This window comes from Enhydra lutris, unplaced genomic scaffold (assembly GCF_002288905.1).
Source record: "Enhydra lutris kenyoni isolate GAN:26980312 unplaced genomic scaffold, ASM228890v2 scaffoldscaffold24, whole genome shotgun sequence".
Taxonomy (NCBI): Eukaryota; Metazoa; Chordata; class Mammalia; order Carnivora; family Mustelidae; genus Enhydra; species Enhydra lutris.
In genome coordinates, this window is record NW_019154108.1 from 1,356,412 (window position 1) to 1,376,608 (window position 20,197).

Consider the following 20,197-nt stretch of genomic DNA (forward strand, 5'->3'; position numbering starts at 1 on the left):
GGCTGACCTTGGAGACAGAAGGGGGCCCTGACAAGCATCCCTAGCGTGGGCCTGCAAGCCTCCTTTTCCAGGATGATCTACGTTGTTCTCTGGGGATGGGACTTCTCTGCAGTGACTGCAGAGGCACCCCTTCCCGTTTCTGCTGTGTCACCACTGCCCTGGGAGGGATGTGTGAAGCCGCTCGGGGGTTCGGAGGAGAGAGATGAGACTAAGGAGTCTGGCTTTTCAGCAACAGGGAATAAGGGATGGGAAGGGGGACTGGCCCTCAACGTCCTGCCATTCGAGCTGGGTCTTCCTAAATTCTTTGGGCTTCAGGGGTTTTACAGCAGAGCCAAGTGGTCGGTACTCCCCAGGGGGCATCAGAAAGCAGGTCAGTGAGAATCCTGGCCACCTACTGGGCATCGAGGAGAGTCCGCAGAGGTTGGGTCATGTGCAGACACCGTCGTCCGCTGTAGACCGGTGTGAACCGCCGCGCAGTGCGACAGGTTTCCGAGGGAGGACACCCGGGGACCCCGCGGGCGGCCTCCCGGCCCTGCCAACCCCGGGATCCGCCCTGGGTGGGTCTGCGAGTGTCCTGCTCCAGGCGGCTCGGGCCGCCCCCGGGGAGCTCGGCAGGCGGCGGGGAGCCTGCGCGGGCGGGCGGGCCGGGCTGGAGACCAACGGGCCGGATCCGCAGCCGCAGGGGCGGGTAGCGCGCGGGGGGCGGCAGGTGCAGCAGTAGAGAGGCGGGGCGGGGCTAGGCGGACTCCCCGACTCTCACGCGTCCCCGAGTGACCTTCCCCCACCCCTGCAGGGCCTCCGAGGGGTGGGCCTGCGGCGGAGGGAGACGGGCGGCGCGCGGCAGCGAGAGGGCCGGGGTGGGGGATCGGGTCGGGGCGGCTGGGCCGCGGGCCCCGGGCGTCCGGCTGGCGCCGCGCGACGCAGGTGCGGTGCCCCGCACCACCGCAGAGGAGGGCCTGCGAGCCACCGCGAGCGCGGAAGGGGCTGCGCGGGGTCGCCTGCGCGCGCGCCGCCGCGCCCCCGCCCCCCGCGCCCCCGCTGCCCAGCCCGCCCCTCCCGCCGCCGCGGCTCCTTTGTGCCGGCCCCGCGCCCGCCCCTTCGGGCCCTAGGCCCCGCCCCCCGCCCCCCGCGATTGGCCGCCCGGGCCGCTGTGGGCGGGGCCGAGGGCCGCCCGGGCGCGGTATATGTAAAGGTGGGGCGTGCGCTCGGGCCAGCTTCTCGGCTCCCGGCGGCGCGGAGGGCCCGGCGCGCGGTCCGTCTGTCCGTCCTCGCCGCCGTCTCCTGCCCCCGGCCGCCTCTGCAGAGGTCCCAGGAGGCGGGGGCGAGCGAGCGCCCCAGGGGCCCCGCAGCCGCAGCCGCAGCCGTCGCCGCGCGCCCGAACCCGCAGGGCCAGGGGAGCGCGTGCGGACCGAGCAGAGCCCGCGAGCGGCCGCGCGCCCGCCGATAGGTGCGGGGCTCGGAGCCGCGCAGCCGGCGCCCCTCCCTCCGCCCTCCGCCCCCGCCGCCGCCTCCCCCTCCTCCCGCTCCTGCCTCTGCCCCGCCGGCGCGCGTCTGGCACTCGGAGAGCCGCAGCGGCAGCGGCCGGAGCAGCCTGCGGAGAGCCGGGCCGGGGCCGTCAGCGCCCGAGCACGCGAGCGCGCGCCGCACTCACCACCGCAGCGCCGCGGCCGCCGCTGAGCCGCCGCCATGGCCCGCGGGAAAGCCAAGGAGGAGGGCGGCTGGAAGAAGTTCATCTGGAACTCGGAGAAGAAGGAGTTTCTGGGCAGGACCGGCGGCAGCTGGTGTAAGTAGGGGCCGCCGCGCGCTCGCAGCGCCCGGGCCGGCCCTTCGCACCCCGCGCGGCTCCGCGCACCGCTCCGCGAGCCCCGGCCGCCCGGCACGGAGCGGGGTCGGCCGCGGGCGCTGTCGTCGCTGCGGACTGCGGCGCCCCCGGGGTGGGCGCGGACGCGGGCGCGGGCGCGGGCGCGCGCCGGCGGGGGCTTCCGTGGACGCCGAGTTCTTGTCTGGCTCCTTTGCGGTCGGTCGGAGCATCGCTCGAGCCCTTCCCTCCCGGGAACGGTCGGCTCCGGGAGACTAGATGCGCCTCTCCCTGTAGTCCTGCCCGAGCCCTAACAACTGAGGTTTGAGGCTACGAGGGAACCTCCTGGGGGTGATCGGGTCGGATGCAGGCGACGTTGTGTCATCCAGCCCTTTCTAGCCCAAATGTACCTCCAAAGGCGCGGGGTGGGGGTGGCGGGATCCATCCACACCGCAGTGTTCCCTGCTCTCCAGAGTCCCCCAGTGACCTCCCCTAGAGTCCTTGCAAGGGGCCCAGGAGGCCCCGGGAACGTGGTGAGGTCTGGGTGTTTTCAGCGGCTGCACACAGATGCGGAACAAGTAGTTTGGCTCGATTACAGGGAAGGGTTAGTCAAAGAAATAAACGGCATAAAGGTAGATGCAGCTCACCCTACAGGGTTCGGGGCAGCCTGTTGCTTGGCTGGATGGAATTTTTTTTTCCCTCATTGAAAATTAGATACCTTGTTTTCCGCCTCCTTTCACCGGAAGGGTGACTTTTTTTTTAAAGGTCATTTTGAAGGGCAGAGTTGTAGGCACATCTGTAAGAGTCGTGACTGCGGAAGGGAGAGAAGGGAACTCCCCCTCCTGCATCACTGCCCCCCCTTCTCTAATATCCTCCTCACCATCATCATCACCGCGGTCGCTAGCACCACCACTGCAGCTCCGGGGGGGAGTGCTGGCTAGGGGCTGATGCAGTATTCCTGACTGGGAGGATCTGTGGCCATCACAGCAGAATGAGTCAGGGAAATAATGCTTGGCTGACATTTTGAATTGGAAGAAGCTAGCATATATGATTCTTGCAGAGAAAAAAAAAATGCAGCCCTTAGTGGGTCTCTCTTGATTGGAAAATAAAGGGTTAAAAATGCATCACACTTCAAGGTTAGTCAAGGTGAAATAGCATTCCAAGGTATTACAGGAAAGCATAGGTATTCCTGAATCGTGTTAAATGTAGGTCTTTCAAGTGATGGTTTTTGGCTCGTATTTTATATTTTATTTTGGGGAGCCTGTGTTATTCAGTACGATTCCTACCGTAGTTTCTCATGCATAAAGATAGCTCTCGGTTTTCTCACCATGGAAGGGAAAACCTGAAGAACTCGGGGTGTGTGTAGGGTGAACAGCCCCTGGCCAGAGCGATCTCCTGGCAGCTCCTCATAACTTGGGTGAGGCCTGGGGGGTGCGCTGCCGAACGGGCCCCCTTCTCCCAGATGCACAGGGAGGCTCCAGCCCTGTTGATCTGTTCCCAGCCTTGTCATGGGCCTGGGGCTGCCTGGATTCCAGGCATATTGTGAAATTTGTCCTCTGGTGTTTTCCTCTCTCATAAAATAGGTTTCTTTCCTTGTTCCAATTTCAGAATAATAATTTGCTTTAGAAGGTAAGGCAGTATAGGAAGACCTATTCCTTAAGCTGACATGTAATGGGGCAGCACCTCCGTATGTGAGAGAAGGCGCGTGTGTGTATTAATATTGGTGCCTTGATACCACATTCAGCAGGGTCCCAAGACACGGATTAATGAACGCAGACGTCAGGATGGGTGTGCTTGTCTGGTTGCTTCTCTTTTCCAAGGTGCAGGTGCTGGGCTAACAATTCAGGTTTTGCCTTGAGCTCATCTGTCTCCTCTTCTCTGGCAATGTAAGAAACGACACCCTCTCTGAGCAGAGAGACTGATAGCAGTTGCTGTCTCCTGAGGGGAAATGCTCCCTTTCCAGCACTGGGCCCAACATGGATGCCCTTGGGACGAGGGCAGGTTGCCCTTGGCTCAGTTTTGCTTATAGGTAGATTTTCACCAAGATGGACGCAGGAGCCTTGCCTGTCACCTGCTGGAGAAATGGCAGCATGCAAATCACCTGTGGTTTCCACCTTTGTATTGAGTTAATGCAGGCGTTGGTAGATTTCTGTTAGGGTTACTGCTGGGCCAGGAGGCCAATCTTTCCTTTTGCCTGTGACCCTTTTTGAAGGGTACTCACTTTTTCTTCTAACTGGAAAACCTCCATATTACTTGCATTTTTTTTTAAAGGAAGAAAAATTGCTGAAGAGTACCAAAAAAAAAAAAAAATCCTCTAAATTTACCCTCCGTGCCACCCTGGCTGGTTGGTACAATTTGTCTGGCTTTTTTCTTTGAGCAGCCCCTGGTGATCTGTGTTGGTGAGCCCAGTGCATAGGTCCTGCTGAGTTCACAGTCCTCTAACCAGCTGACCTCTCAGCTGTCACTGGGGAGATTTTGCTAAGGAACATCTTGAAGCAAAAGAGAAAGATCCCTCACTTCTCTTAGGCTATGGTGTCAGGCAGAATGGAAAGGCTGTGTCTCATTCAGCTTTAATCAGCATGCTTGCGAAAGGACTGATTTTTCCACTGCTCTGTTTGTATTTTCAATTATCGCCTCAATTATGTACCTTCTTAAGCTGTTAGAATTAGGTATCTGGAGTCCAAGGAATGAGTGTAAAAATGCTCTGGTTGTTGGAGGAGCCAAGTGTGGTTAAGCTAAGTACCGAGACAAGGTGGGGGGTGCACAAAACACAGGTCACAACAGTTCCTTTCTCACCGTGTTCTACCACCAACTCTCGCACCTCTTAGGAGCCTTCACTGGAAAAATTTTCCAGATCTCTTGACGTCACAGCCCTGCCGTTTGCCTACTGCTACTTGGATACAGAATGCGGCAGTTAACCCTTGGCCTGCCGGGAGGCAGTGATGGACTGAGCTGCGCAGCTGTGGTTCTGGATTCTGCAGTCGCTCAGTTTTCCATATCTTTGGCTCCTGGCCTGGCTTTTTTCCTTTTTTTTTTTTTTCTGGATAGGGGAAGAAAGGGGTTATGATTAAGCATTTTGGTCTTATGTGCTTGTTTTACTGCGTTTATAGCACGGTTTCCCTGAACCATGTGTTTGCTTCAATGCTTGCCAAAGGCAATCTGTCTCCTTCCTGCCACAGCGCGCCCACTCTCCCTCTGTCCCTCCACCATGCACCGGGACACTGCGTTTCAGTGATCTTTTGTTCTGTACTTTTGACCCCCAGGACCGCAGCATTTACTGCAATCTGGAGCTTTTTAGAAGTAACCCTAAGGCTCCTTCGTGCAGTCCTGTTTCAGACTCGATAACCTCACGGTTCACTCGCTCCCGTTCTTGCGTTCACTGGGAGTTGTGGCTGGCACCAGGCTGCAGGGCGATGCCTAGTACAGCCTGTTACCGTGCGGCTAATCGGGGAGATAATCCTCGTAAACCAGTAACTGATAGCCTCATTCCCGTCCCTGTGCTTCGTGGTGCTTAGCTTTTTGTGTTTTTTGCTTTTGTAGCCAGCTCAGCTGACGTCCTGCTCTCCAGCTAGCTGTAGGGGGCGGGGGGGGGGCTGCAGCTCATCAAGCCAGTCCATATTCCGCGTCCGGTCAGAAGATGAAATAAAAATTATGCCTGTCATTTTGACTATAAGATTTCCCTTTGTTTTGCCCTTGTTTGGTGCCCCTAAAGGAAAACACAGTGTGTGCTCAGTGTCTGATACATGTCACGGGTGGGGGGGGGGCGGTTTGCGATACAAAGGAGCCGAAGAGCTTCCTGGGGTTTCTCGGCATTCGTTGCTTTGGCCCAGCATAAAAACTCGCAGGCATCCTAACGTTTGGAGAAGCAGCAGAGTTTGGCCTGTATGTAGTACTGAAATATCAGGGGACCAACAAGGCAAGAAAACCTGCCTCTAAGGGAGTATATGGTCAGATGTGTGATGCGTTGCGTAAGCCCACTAACATGGTCCTAGATTTTGTTGGTGATCTTCGTGAAAATTTTTTTACTTAGACAGTGAAATTATGTCCTGTAAATAATCTTTGTTCTGGACGAACATTCCTCTTACCCTTACCTGGCCCCAACACACACACACACACACACACACAGAGTCACACACTGTAACAGGGAACTGCCCGTCTCTGATTTTACCCCATCATGCAGGAATGTGGTTCACGCTCTGGGTCGGTGTTGGGAAAGGAGGCTCTGAAGACAGGCTGGAGGGGAAGCCAGGAAGGAAGCCCCTTGGTCTCTGAGAAGATGAGCCTTTCATTCCAGAGCGTGCCTGTGTCACAGCCTTCTGTTTCTGTCTGTGCTCCCTGCAGTTAAGATCCTCCTGTTCTACGTGATATTCTACGGCTGCCTGGCCGGCATCTTCATCGGAACCATCCAGGTGATGCTGCTCACCATCAGCGAGTTCAAGCCCACCTACCAGGACCGCGTGGCCCCCCCAGGTAACAGGGTCAACACGTTCAGTTCTTCGGAGGTAAAATGGGTGTCACTTTTTCACTCAAAAAAAAAAAAAAAAAAAAAAGAAGCCACTTTTCTGAGAACTGCCTGTAATGCAGGATTAGATGGAGCCTGTTTTCCTAGGAGAAGCGGGACCTGCTCACGATGGCGGCGGCTCTCCTGCCCGCATTGCAGGCGCCGCAGATGTCTTGGCATCACAGCTCTGCAGCGAGGGCGAAGAGCCCTGGTCTCCCCCGCACCCGAGCCTGCACCCACCAGCCTGCGACTCGCGATGAGGCGCCCTCACTGCCCAGGGGGTTGCTTCGCGGGGTCGCCACAGGGCCGTTCCAGCTCAGGCACATCTTTCACTTTCTCGAGGGGCCTGTGACTCAAGCAAATCCTTTAAAAAAAAAAAAAAAGCCACTTCAGCTCCTGTTTTGAGAGATGAAGTTATTTTTAGGGATGATGAGAAGCTCTGACATGGCCGATTACTCACGGGAGAGGAGCCGTGGCTTCAGGAGTCCGCTCTCCCACCGGCTGCTGAACTGGCTTAGTTTAACCTCCAACAGCGGCAGTAGCTTCTCCTGTCTCAGCATTCATGCCCGCTGGCTTCGTAGGACTCTCACCTTTCGGCTTTCTAGACCCATTTTGCAGTTCTGCTGTCTCTTTGAGCTCTGAAAACTTGGATGATCAAGAGAGGTCACCCCAGAAGGAAGAAAATGCCACAAGAGCACCCTGCTGTGATCTGGGTGCTGTCACTGTTGAGCGACATGCACCTCGTGCGCAGCTGTGCGCGTCCATTCCAGTCACTGACCCCCCAGGGAAAGCCCACTGCCCTTGACGCCTGAGGCCGACAGAAGGGCAGGGCGGCAGGGCAGTTGTCGACCTGGTCGTGGTCGCTGGCTCTTGTAAAATTCATTGTCAGGAGGACCTAGAGACAGGAGATGTTGCATAAGTTCCGGGTTCTTGCATTATGAATGACCTTGAGGCTGCCACTGGGGGTGGCGATGACGTGTCCCTCTCCACTTTCCCTGGCAGTGGTTTCGTAACAGCTGTATTTAGGTGACAATCTTGAGGTCGTCTTCATGGCACTAAGCAGCTTTGACCACAGGCACCGGGCCGGCAGCCTCGCTCAAGTGTGGCCACTTGTCACAAGCTTGCTCTGTCTCCTGGCTCCAGTGTGAGAGACCCCGAGGAAAATCTTCGGAGTATGGAGGTGGCGAGCATGGTTCCCTGGCCCCAGGCCCCATGGTCCTCCACTGTAAGGAAACCCTGAGCATTGCCAGGTAAACTTAGATCTAGGGGATTTTGGGAATGGGGGGAAGAAAACAAACATGTAAGTATATAAAACAACTTCAACCTGGTTAATGATCCACAGTTCCCAGCAAGTAGTTCCCCAAAGAGGCGGGTCTCTGGGAAGGCTGAAGCAGAAACTCTCCGCGTGCACAGAGCATGCGGCACCTTGAGTAAACAGACTGGACGCTGGCTTTGTGACCGTGAAGCCTGGTGTGTCCTTTCCTGTTAGATTTTGGAGGCGGTGTGAGTAGACGTCATCATGTTTGTGTCAATCTTTATTTTCCTCTTGTTTAGCCATTGAAAAGCTGTTCTTGAATCATGATGCCGCATCATAAAAATTCTTACGCTCAAAGCCAAGGGTGACTGAAGAGTCAGGCGTTTAACTTCCTAGATGTAAAGCGTTGCTTCTTGTCTCTCCAAACTGTGGGGGGCAGCCTTTAATAAAAGTAAAAATTTTCTTCGTGTTCTTTGCAGAAAGGGCAATTCCACTTTCAAAGAGAAAAGGCTAAAAAAAGAAAAGGCTGAAGTGCCAGACCTTTTAAGTGGGGACTTGCCAGTGACCTTGCCTAGAAGACCTGGTGGAGGTGCTCAGCCCTGCCAGCCCCCTCTCCCAGCCTCCCTCCCCTTCCTCCCAGCCCCTTCCTAAAAGACACATTCTCAGTACCTATATTTAGTGTCCTTAGCCGTTGGACTGACCTGACAAACCGTCGCTTCTCAGAGGAATGCTGGTGTCTCATCGTGGAAGTATGCGCTCCTGCTTCGGCCCGAGTCGCAGGAGAAGCGCTTCCTCAGCTCCCCCCGTCCTGCTGCCTGGGTTCTTTGTCTTCGTTATGTCTCTTTCTCCTCCTCCTCTTGTCACCACCTTGCCAGGAGAGTCTGGGCAGAGGCCACTGTGCTCTCACCCTCCCAAGGGACGTGACTGTCATTTGAAAAGCTGGTGGCCTTGGAGCAGGGGGGTCAGGTGAGCAGAGCCATGAATTGCAGCCCGGGACTGTCCCTAGATGCTCTGAAGGCCCCTCACTGGGCCCTCGCTCTTGTCGTCTGTCAAGAGCATGGGTGGGCCGTGCCCTCTCTCTGCAGACCGAGCACACTGTGGAGGCACACCTCAGCCACTGCATGTCGTGTCTCCAAGCTTCCACGTTTGTGAGTGGCGGGGGGTGGGGGGACTTGCATGTCTCAGTCAGATGAAGCTACCTAGTGGAAGGTTCGGTGATGTCGTTAGTAGCTGAACTGGGGGCGCGGGTACAGACCCGGCCTGACTGGGGATGCACTGCATTTTGTACACCTGGTAGCTAGATCTCTGCTGAACAGAGTGTGCAAAGGTGTCCGCCTCGAACAGCGGCGGTGGTGCAGTCCGTTTGGGTCTGTCTGTGGTACTGGGTAAGCAGGTGGGCTGAACAGGAAGGTCTCTGAGAACGGACTAAGTCACAAAATGGAAGGGAAATTTAAGGGGGAGAAAAAAAGCCTAAGGAGCAGTTTATGGGCCTGAGTGCTGGTGGCGTTGGGGGCCGTGATCTTCCTGACAGTCCCCATGGCTCTGGGACGATGGCACAGGTCGCCCTGCAGCCCCAAGGGCACAGGGCCAGCACCTCTGCTGTGACAGAAACCGACAAATCGTTCTATGGGTCACGGATGGTTGTTTGTTGGCCGTGTGACGTGGCTTAATGTGAATATGAGAGCCCCGGGCTCGTGAGCCACTGCACGCGTGTCCGCCATGAAGCCGCGTGAGCAGGCGGGAGCTGGACACCGTCCGCACCGTCCGTGCCCGGCGGGCCGCGCGAGGCCTCCGTCGTCCCGTCTGCGGAATGGGCGCCGTGCCGTGTGGATGTCACGGGATGGGAGGCGGGTGGGAGCGGACAGTGGCCAAGCTAATGGCATGAAGCAAAGGGCTGTCAGCAGCCACCTCTCTCCTTGCAGCGGAGGGCGCGGTTCGGTTCCCGGGACCGAACCCCGTGTTTCTGCACCGGGGCCTCGGACAGCGCAGCAGGGCTCGCACACTCGGTGGTTGTGCACAAGGTGAACAGCCTCTCGGCTTCACCACGGAAAGCATTTGGGAGAAGCTGGATTAGGACACATGCTTGAAGATATTTTAAATAAATGTGAGTGACACCGTATTTGTCGTGCAGTCTGTCCCGTTAACACCCACACCGGCCGGGTCAGCCGCGCCAGGCGCGCTCCATGGTGGACCCTCCTTGGGAAGGCCCGGAGGCCACATCTCCCGCCTGCTCACGGCCGGACCTGGAGGGGGGCACTGCCCTCCCCGGCCGCCATCGCTGAGCCCCAGGGGGGTGACAGCACGGTCCCTGCGCGTCATTGGCCCCCAGGGAGATGGCAGCTGCCTCGCTTCCCGCCGAGCAGCTCTGAGTGCGCCCCGGCCTTGCTCCTGAGTCGCGTGTTGCTTCGGGTTCTGTCCGGACGGAAGCCGCACCGTGTGGGCAGGACGCCCACTCAGAGCTTCCTACCTTCGGAGCGTCCGACTTCGTCTCCGCCCGGGTCTTGGTCTCGGGGTTGTGAGGTCGAGCCCCAGTCCTGCTGCACGCCCAGCGCAGCGCCTGCTTGAGACTCCCTCCCTCTCCCTGCCCTGCCCCTCCCCTGCTCACTTGCTCGCTCTAAAATTAAAAAAAAAAAAACAAAACTCGTGATCATACTGCAAGGAAACCAGACTTGAGGAGGGAGGGCTGGGGTGCAGCCCTGCAGGCCGCCGCCGCACCAGCAGTTTCGGTCTCCTCTTGACTGTGCGAGGGAGGATCCTGTCTTCTGTTAGGGTACGAGGCGTTGCAGTTCGAATCTAGGCGGAATTAAGCAAAATTCTTTTTTTTTTTTTAAGATTTTATTTATTTGACAGAGATCACAAGCAGGCAGAGAGACAGGCAGAGAGAGAGGGGGGAGCAGGCTTGCCATGAGCAGAGAGCCCAATGTGGGGCTCGATCCCAGGACTCTGGGATCATGATCTGAGCCAAACGCAGAGGCTTTAACCCACTGAGCCACCCAGACGCCCCTTAAGCAAAATTCTTACATCTGTCGCAGGTGCCTAGTTTCTCAAACCGTTGCTTGCAATACTCTCACATTTCAAAGGGAGAATTGGAAACGTTGGGCTTCCTTCTACGCTGGAGGGATTGTTATTTCAAAGTGCCTGTTGGGTGTTTTTGGTTTTGCTTTTGTTTTCCCTTTCCTTTGCTGTTTCCATTCGATCCCTCTGATTTGTACTCTGAGCTGACGTGCTAAAGGCTCAGTGCTCCCCAGGCCTGCTGCCTCCCACATTCTCCCTCCTCCTCCCTCCCCAGCCTCAGAGGGCTCCTGCCAGCTCACTCCCGGACTCTGTGGCTCTTGTTGGGCTCGCCTGGTTGCTGTTGGGATTTTCTCATTCTTCAGAGAGCGCCAGCCCCGCTGTGTGGCGTCCGCAGCTCACCAGCCCATGTGGCTATTTCTTCCTTTGTAAAGACCAAGATAAAACTAATCAGTTAGCTCTTGGGGACACAGGAAGCCTCATGATTAACTTAGCGATGTTCCTGGAGTCCCAGAAAAATGAGTCTTACTCTGGGGGCTCCTTTGTGGTAAGTGAGCAGAGCAGAGGCCTCTGACACCTGGGACTGGGTAACAAATTCCATGCTTGGAGGGGTAATGGGGAAAAATGCTAAATCTGTGAAATTTCTTTGAGAGGTCTTTGTCGAGGAAGATGTTGTAGAAGGAGCATTGGCGTGCCAGCGTGTGTGTGCTGTGGTGACGTCGGATGGGGCCCTGATGCCTGTGGCTTCTCGGTGTGCTTATTCTAGTGATCAGCCCACCGCAGGGCCCGTCTGACACAGCCAGGACTAGAGAGAAGCTGAGGAGATGAAGGAGAATAGGGATGTCTGTTATCTAGTGGCTTCCAGCTGGAAAAGCTATGCTTTTCCCACGAAGAGACATTATCGAATATGTATGAGGTTATCGATCACTTAGCAAATGTTATGTTCCGTATTTACTGTATATGGTTGTCCTTCCATTTAGCCTTGAACAGAAAAGCTTAATGTAAAATGGTAGGGTTTGGCCATTTGCTTATATTTTCCCATTGTAAAAGTGGTATCTTTTATCAGGAATAAGCATAATTATGAGCTGTAGGAAAATATCTAAAGATAGGTCCCTGTGAAATTAGGGGACCTCTGAGATTGACCCCCTGAACCAAATTATGCTTCCTCTGCTCACCTGAAAATGAATACAACACTGTAGGTCAAAGTCTGATAATGGTGATGAAGGCTAATTCCAAAAACAGGGAAGGGCCTTCAACCAAAGCATGTGGCATTTAGCTCAGACAGAAGAAGAGATTTCCATACACCAGGGGTCGTTGAACATCAGCTAGACCAAGGAGAAAATCCAACCGTTCCTCAGAAGCTGAGCCTACAGCCCAAGGTGAGGCAGAAAACCCTGCTTCTTTCCAGAAAGCTCAGAGGCACCTTTTTTCCTGTGCCCTCCCTATATTTGTTAGGTAAGTTGATCCTATTCTTGCAGAGGTAAAATAATGAAAAACAAAAACTCATAGATATCTTAGTGGCACTTAAAGGGGAAAAGTTGTGTGTGTGTGTGCGCACGCGTGCATGGTGTATATGTCTATCTCTGTACACATAGATGTGTATGAGGTTCTATAAAATCATACCTCCAAATGTTTTTAATTGCAAATTACTTTGCAACGTGGACTGTGCAGGAGATATGTGTATGGGGTGCTGTGTGCATGCCTACATTTGTGTTTCTTTGCCTTGGGTGCCCTTCTTAGTCATCGTGGGTGCCCTCCTGGAGGTTTCTGTGGAAAATGATGCCTATTTAGAGAATCTGGCCTGGGGACTTGGGGGGCGTATTAAATGTCGAACAAGCAGCTGTGCTTTGGGATTCAGCTGAGTAACTGTTAGAAGGTTACAATGGCCATGTTCTGGTTTCAATATTTCAGACTCACAAGTAAATTGAGGAATTATAAACTTGCTACATTGTAAACCCAATTGGACACGATGTATTTCTTAGTGAAAAGCCTTTCCTTTCTTTTTCCCTTCCTCTTTTACTGGCTAGTTCCCCCTCCTGCTATAATGCCGACTAAAGCCAAAAATTGAGTTTCTCAAGAGATGGGGGACCAAGGACAAAGGAAAGGCAAATGTAACTATAAGAAGCAACTGAAAGCCAAAGAGGTTTTTGTTTTGTTCTGTTTTACTCCAAATTCTCTGTAAAGATGATGTCCTCATTACAAACCCAATACTAAAATGTCACATATCCAAGTTATGATTTCAGTCTGCTTAGGTGGTTTTCTTAAATAAAAAGTGAAACGTAATTTAAGGCAAATGGCCCTATTAGGGCAAAGCTGTGTAGAACTTGGCCTGGTGAATGTCAGTTCAAGTTCAGAACACTGGCGAGGCAAAAGGTTATATCTGTTTCCTGGAATATAACTTGAGACCACAAGCCAGTGATTGGGTGTTCTGCTATCTTTGGCCTCTGGGAGTTACCACTGGAAAGAAAGCTCATCCTTGTCTAAATCCTGACCCACAGCTTTATGGAGTGGGCAGAGTAGAGAGGGACTAGCGGATGTATCTAGTCCCGTGTGAACACAACTGATGAGGGTGCCAGTCCCCAAGGTGGGATTTGTATAGCCCTGGAAGAGTGTCACAGTTGCAGAAATCTCTGTGGCCTCCAGATAATAAAGTTTCCACATCTGATCTTGTTCCTTTCTGTCTTTTCCTGTGAGTCTGATAATGGAAGTAAATGATCAGATATCTGATCAAGGGTCCTTCATCTGCCTCTCGAATGTATCTAATTGCTTTAGGGAAATTACTTTTGAAGAGAGGAATTTTCCTAATGGCTTGGAGAAGATCTCATCTGAGAACTTTCCTAATTAAGGTGATCCTGAGCAGAACAGGCGAGGGGATTGATCTCTGAGAGTTTCCAGGAAGAGAACTCAGGCCAGAAGGCTCTGGATGAAGAAAAGGGGAGGCAGAGTTGGTGGGGGATGGAGTGAGACCTTGCCCAGACATGGGCGAGGAGAGCAGACGTGCTCACCGAGGGGGCTGTGCCCAAACCCGACATTGGGGTGGCTCCTCGGTATTTATGTGTGTATGTGCTCCGTAGGTGAGGGTTTAGAGAGAGGAGCTGATGGCATGCCTGGAACACAAACCATGCTTGCTGCTTTTTCTGGAAGCCGTCTTGGGACCAGAAGTTGGGTGTCTTAAAAGGAGGGTCATGAAGGCTTATGGTAGTTACACCTTCAAGATCCTTCAGAGACCCCAGTGGTAAACTTCAGCAGACAGGAAGGCATGGCTGACCTTCCTGGGGTTGGTCTGTCATTCCGGGGCTCCCTCTCCCAACGTTCTGCATCACTTCAAGTGGAAAGGACACGGTAGTGGCCTTGGCTCAAGGTCTAATCCAGCTCAGCAGGTCCGAGGGCTCTAAGACCCTAGGCTTAGCTGTCTCTTTTACTCTTGGTTTCTCGGTCTCTCACTTTCTGATGCGTCTCTGCACAGAACACAGGCACGATTCTCCAGGCATCTTCAAGCTGCGTTTCTCTCCCGTAGTAACGTACAGGCTCCGTGCGCCTTGGGCTGTGAGCCGTCCTTACTGGGGGGGTTCGGGCTCTCGGGCAGAAATTGGTGTGATTCCGTTACTTGGTTTTCATTATTTCTTCTTTGCCCAATCTAGAGAGACGCAAGGCCAACTGTGTAGAGCTTCCCTGGGCCAGTGGCACCGTTGTGTGTGCAGTAATAACGCCTACTGTTTCCGTAACTCAGGTTCTTCACCGCAGAGGCGCTTGCTGATGGGACTCCGGTGTTTGTCTCTGGGTGGGCGGGAACTCCGCTCGGGCCACAGTTCTCAGGCTCCCGAAGGACCCACTTCTCATAAGAACCCACGTGCCTGACTCAGGGTTGCTGATGCTTTGGGGTCTCACACGTGTCACCCGGCCACTTTTAATAGCAGAGAACTTGGACTTGGTAGCTCAAGGGACTGAAAAGCACTCTGCGTAATGCCACCTCCTCTTCCCACTGTCCCTTTTGCTCTGGGAGAGTCTGAGGAGCACGTCACCCAGTCCGGGAGATGGCAGCTGGGTCCTCGGCCGGCCACGGGAAGAGAGAATTTGGGAGGGGCCCCCGGACAGCTGAAGCCGGACACTCACCTCGAGGTTGAGGTCCCGCCGTGTTCCTCTAACGTGACCTTCTAGGTTCACCTTCGTCTTTTAAACTCACTGGGTGAGGCTCTCCGGATCTCACCCGGGCTCGCCGACCCTTTGCTAGCATTTTGGTTTTGTCCGTGTCGCCCGCTCAGCTGAGGGACTGTAGCGTGATCGCCGCTGATCCTGCTGCTGTCTCCGAGGGCGGCCGGCAGCCTCTTCCCGCTTCTGGAAGGCTGGTGAGTGCGCGTCCTGCTTCCTGAGGACCGGGTCTGCTCTCGTCCGGCTTTCCGGCCGCCTCCTGCCTTCGCGAGCCCGGCGCCCCCCTCGCGCCGCACACATAGATGCCGCTAGTGCGTTTCGGCTCCCGCTCCGGCCACATGGGGTCCCTGAGAGGGACCCGGCAAGCCGGCGCCACGGACTTTGCAGGCCTTTGCCTCCGGCGTCCCTGGCTGCCCCGCCCGGGCTCTCCCCGTGCGCTCTGGTGTGGACGCCCGTCCGGCTCCGTTCTCTGCCGCTTCCCGGGTTATTCTAGGAAAACAGCCCGTCCTCCCGGGTTCCGTGAGACTCTGGCCTGGAGCCTTCCCCTGCTCTTCACAGGTCCAGGCGTGTCACCTTGACTTAAACATCTAGTTTCTAAGTCAAACCAGAACGCACCCTCCCTGGCCCCCCTTGGCCTTCCCCATTTCAGTGGCTGTTTTCCATACTTCCTCAGGCATGAAATCCCAGTGGAAAGTTCTACTCACTTTTGTTTTGTTTTCGCAGGTGTCTGTCATTTTTATTTATCGTCTCCTTGTGCTACAAATGGTCACAATGCCAATTTTCTGACTTAAATGTCGAAAAAGATTGTTCAGGCTGTACTTAAATTGCTTTAGTCGTACAATTTTCTAGGGTTAGTGAGCATCTAAAATATTTTTAATTGTACTAACCTTGTTTATTTTTAACTGATCATTTTTGTAAGTGCAAATCCCGCTATCTCCCCTTTCCATGGCTCCTCTCCGTCATTGCTGACGCTTTTTTCCCTTGGATTCCTCAGTTCCTACGTGATCCTGTCTCAGATGATTCTTCAGGTCACCCGTGAAGTCGTGCTTCTGGGGCAGCCCCTCTGCCTGGTTCCAGCCCCTCCCGTTCTTTGTCTTCATCCCCGTCTTCTCCCTTCTTCTAGGGAACAGCAAGCGCCGCAGAACTTGCCCATCGAGCCCCCAGAGCTGGGCTGCTCATGTTGTTTAACCATGTTTGAAGCTCAGAGCCATCCTTAATCACTAGATAAAAGATGCCATTGATCCCAGCCCCAACCCGAGCCTGATTTTTATGTCCATGTCTTCGTCATGTTGGCATCACTATTGCTGGTCTCCGCTTCTGGCCCCAGAGCACTGGTTCTCAAACCAGGAGTGCTCAGGGAACCCTTCAAGCTCATTCATGTAGAGATTCTCGACTCCCGTCTGTAGTGGTTCTGACTTGGCAGGTCTGGGGTGGGGCCCACGGGGCAGCAGGTTTAATGCGCTCCTCGCTGAAGGCAAAGGGCCGCGGGCGTGAGCCGCCTTCTGTGCCCGACACAAAGTGGGCGCGTCTGGAATCGGATTAGAATAGGGTCGTGCAGTTTAGCAAATAAAATACAAGACGCCTAATTAAATTTAACTCTCAGGTAGACCATGAGTTGATTTTTACAGAAATACATCTGAGTATTACACAGGACATACTTCTGTAAAAATTGATTCATGGTTTATCTGAAATTTAAATGTAACCAGGCAACTTGGGTCTTACCTAGCATCCGAGACTAGAAGGCCATGGTCAGGCCTCCCCCGGCGCTCCTGTGTAGTGCTGTGTGGTGTGCAAATCCTAGCCAGGAAATCTTGTGGTGATAGAGGCATATAAAAATTAAAGAATCTAAAATGTTGATTAAAGAGTGAAAATCCAAGGTAGTCATACTTTGAATTTTATACTGGCTGACCCTTGACTTGCTTTTAGAATGGAAAGCAGCAACGGTAACTGTACATAAATCCCATTTCATCCAGTTTGGGTTCACGATCCAAAGGAATGTCTCTGTTGAGTAGCCTTGAGTCTGGTAGAGCTTGGAAAGGTCGTCAACCCATTCCAAAAGTATAAAAGGCCTCTGTGCTCAAAGGCTTACATGCAGTTAGGGAAAGGAAGGCCACCGGCAAGAAATGCTGGCTAGCTGTGTGGTTCGTTTTTAATATGAGCATATGGACGTACTGGGAAGATAACAGGCTTTGGAGTATACATGGGTTGAAATCCTGGTTCGGCTACTTCCTCTGTGACCTTGGGCCAAGCACTTAACCTTTCCGTGCAAGAAGTTTCATTCATAAAACGGAGAGACTACCCATCCTGAAGTGTTGCTGGGTAAAAAAGATGATGATAGTTAGACACTGTCACCGGCACTTAATCTAAATGCCAGAGAAGTGACTCCACAGGAGAAGCAAGAATTTAACCTTCTTTTTAGTAGGTGGGATTGGGGAAGCATGTTGGTACGTGGAGAACGTGCTTGAATGATCTTGGTAGACACCTTCCCACTGACGATTTTCTGTGTTGTTCTTTCTGTCTGGTCTAGGATTAACACAGATTCCTCAGATCCAAAAGACTGAAATCTCCTTTCGCCCTAACGACCCCAAGAGCTACGAGGCGTATGTGCTCAACATAGTTAGGTTCCTGGAGAAGTACAAAGATTCGGCCCAGAAAGATGAAATGATTTTTGAAGACTGTGGCAGTAAGTAGACTCATTTTGGATGTCTGTGGCTGGTTAATTCTTATTTCCCATTTCTATCTGTTATTTAATGATCGAAAAATCCTCTTGAAATAATTGATGGAAGTCTGGCCATATTGAGAGGACAGTTTTCATTTTGTTTTAAAGCAAGAAGACTGATTTAGGCTTGCATCTGATGGAAGAAACAAAGTAGCCTCAAGTATTACAATTATGTGCATTTGGAAAGTGTCTTGCTTTAAAACACTCCTGGACACGTTTGCCTTTTACCACTCACACTCAAAGACCACAGTTACTGCTATGGTTCTCCATTGATTTTTGAGAACTACAACTGTTTATATTTCCAGATTTCTGTTCCCCGCGCCCCTGCCCCCTTCTCCTGTGGAAGAGTGTGTAGGACCTTTCTCTCACTAGGACCACTTCTTGGCATTGTCAGCTACGCTGATATGGAGGAAGCAGGACTTCTGGACAGGGCAGAGCCTTCCTGCCCCCGGCTGGGAGGGACCGTGAACTGTGTCCCAGGCCGCTCAGCATCTCAGTAAGGAACGGTAAAGGAAAGGTGGCTCTTGGGTGTATTAACGCTGATGGGAACACACATCTCTGTCCTCGTGCACCATCCAGCCATGTTTCCAGACCTGCTGAGACAAGATGTCTGAGTAACGCGGTGACCTCAGTCTTTCCGACTCAGTTCAAGCATTTACCGACACCAGTTCGTCACATGGCCCTGTCTGCTTGATCATAATATGGGGTGATTGCCATTTTAGGTCATTCTGAAAAGAATAATTTATTTTTTTATTTTTTATTTTTATTTTTTTATTTTTTATTAACATATAATGTATTATTTGCTTCAGGGGCACAGGTCTGTGATTCATCAGGCTTACATAATTCACAGCACTCACCATAGCATATACCCTCCCCAGTGTCCATCACCCAGCTGCCCTCTCCCTCCAGCAACCCTCAGTTTGTTTCCTAAGATTTCTCATTAGGATTTCAATGAGGTTTTCATTTTTGCAGTAATTAAAAGGCTTGTATGAAAGATCATTAGGGCGAATTGCTTCCCTGGAGATGAACTGAATGGAGGCCCTTTACCATTTAAAGGGAAAATAGTTATTTTGTGACCTTAGAAATATATAAAAATTATGGTATTTGCCTCAGTTTCCTGCAGGGTGCTTTGTATTAACCTTGAATTCTCTATTTCTTGTATTCTCTCTCTGGCTTTGTTATGAGGTATGAATCAAGAATACTACAATATTTTTTTTGATTGAACAAATGCTTGCAAGAAGTCAGAGCTTGAAAAGACAAAAATAAGAAAAATTTCAAACCTTGAATGGTGGCTGAAAAGGAAAAAAATAATTCTTTCTTTACTCTATTTAAGAGGCTTGTTAGTGGCAGAGACCGTGGCCTAGCAATGGCTAGGCAGTTCTGACCAAAAACCTGCCAGTTCTGAAAATTATTGACAGTCCTTTTAATTTGCCTTCTAATCACAATGTCCCTGTTAATGAGCTCAGCCGGAGCTGACCCATGTCGATGAGGCTGCTCATGACGGGCGGCCAGGTTTCTGCTCAGTCTTCTACGTCACCGACTCACCCGTTATTTAAGAGAAGAGAAATGTGGCTCTGGACCAGACATCATGTGTGGATCCTCTGGTACCTGGAAGCCCTGGGAGGGGTCACACAGCAGCTATCGCCTGGGGTACAGCCCCGTGTTGATGTCCGCAAGGGAACCAGAGGTGGTTTGTGGGGAACCCTTGCTCCGGACACAGAGCAGCACGGGTTGGGACGGGCTGGAAGAAAGCTCCCTCTCCTGTCTTGGTGGCGCCCAGGGGACTATGGCTCCACAGCGAAAACCGTGCTTTCTGTTTCCAGATGTGCCCAGCGAAATCAAAGAACGAGGAGAATTCAACAATGAACGAGGAGAGCGAAAAGTCTGCAGGTTCAAGCTCGAGTGGTTGGGAAATTGCTCCGGAATAAACGATGAATCCTATGGCTACAAAGAGGGCAAACCCTGCGTCCTAATAAAGCTGAACCGAGTTCTGGGCTTCAAACCTAAGGCAAGTCGTGCTTTAAACCCTACACTGCAGAGGAGCCTTTCTCCTTCAGATGAGGTAGCGGATTGGCATGAGGCAAGTCTGTAAAGATTTAGAGTAAACTCGGTGATGACTTCGATCCCAGTCAGTAGAGTAACAACAGAGACATCTGCATCTGCCTGGGGGACCGGGACAGTTAGGTCATTTATCTCCTTTTCTAAAGAGAAATTCTGAGAGAGCCACGATCTCGAGTAAGTCCGGCGCCTCTGTTCTTTTATTTATTTTTTTAAAAGATTTTATTTATTAGAGAGAGCGTGAGAAGGGAGGGTCAGAGGGAGAAGCAGGCTCCCTGCCGAGCAGGGAGACCGATGTGGGACTTGATCCTCGACTCCAGGATCCTGACCTGAGCCAAAGGCAGTCACTTAACCAACCGAGCCCCCAGCGGTCCCTCTGTTCGTAATGCTTCCATGATGTCATTCTAGAACGTGAACCCTTTGACAATAAACCTAGAAAAAGGTATTTTCAAGTTTCAGAACTATCTGCATGTACAGGCTCAGGTTTTGGTTCTCCTGGAGCCCAAGAGTAGTTTTTTAAAAAAGGTCTGGTAATCTGAAGACACAGGTTTTCGTTTTTTACTGAATGACAAGTTCATGGCAAAACTGGAAGCTGCGGGCCATTCCGGCCGAGCTCGGGGAAGCGCGGTGTTGGCTTCGCGTGTTCTCGCCGCCTGAGCGGGCAGTGAGCTGGGACCCCCGAGGCACACGGCTTGTCCGGCGGCG

At 52.8% G+C, this 20,197-nt stretch overlaps 1 protein-coding gene across 1 annotated transcript in view; it reads left to right on the forward strand.

Moving 5' to 3' along the window:
• Nucleotides 1-1,252: 1,252 nt before the first annotated feature.
• The window catches only part of LOC111150877 (ATPase Na+/K+ transporting subunit beta 1), a 23,186-nt gene continuing 4,241 nt past the window's right edge, over nt 1,253-20,197 (forward strand). The window contains exons 1-4 of the mRNA XM_022508545.1: nt 1,253-1,783; nt 6,140-6,268; nt 17,243-17,398; nt 19,258-19,442. Coding sequence (XP_022364253.1) covers nt 1,687-1,783; nt 6,140-6,268; nt 17,243-17,398; nt 19,258-19,442 — 567 coding nt within the window. The 5' untranslated portion in view covers nt 1,253-1,686. The remainder of the gene's footprint in view (nt 1,784-6,139; nt 6,269-17,242; nt 17,399-19,257; nt 19,443-20,197) is intronic.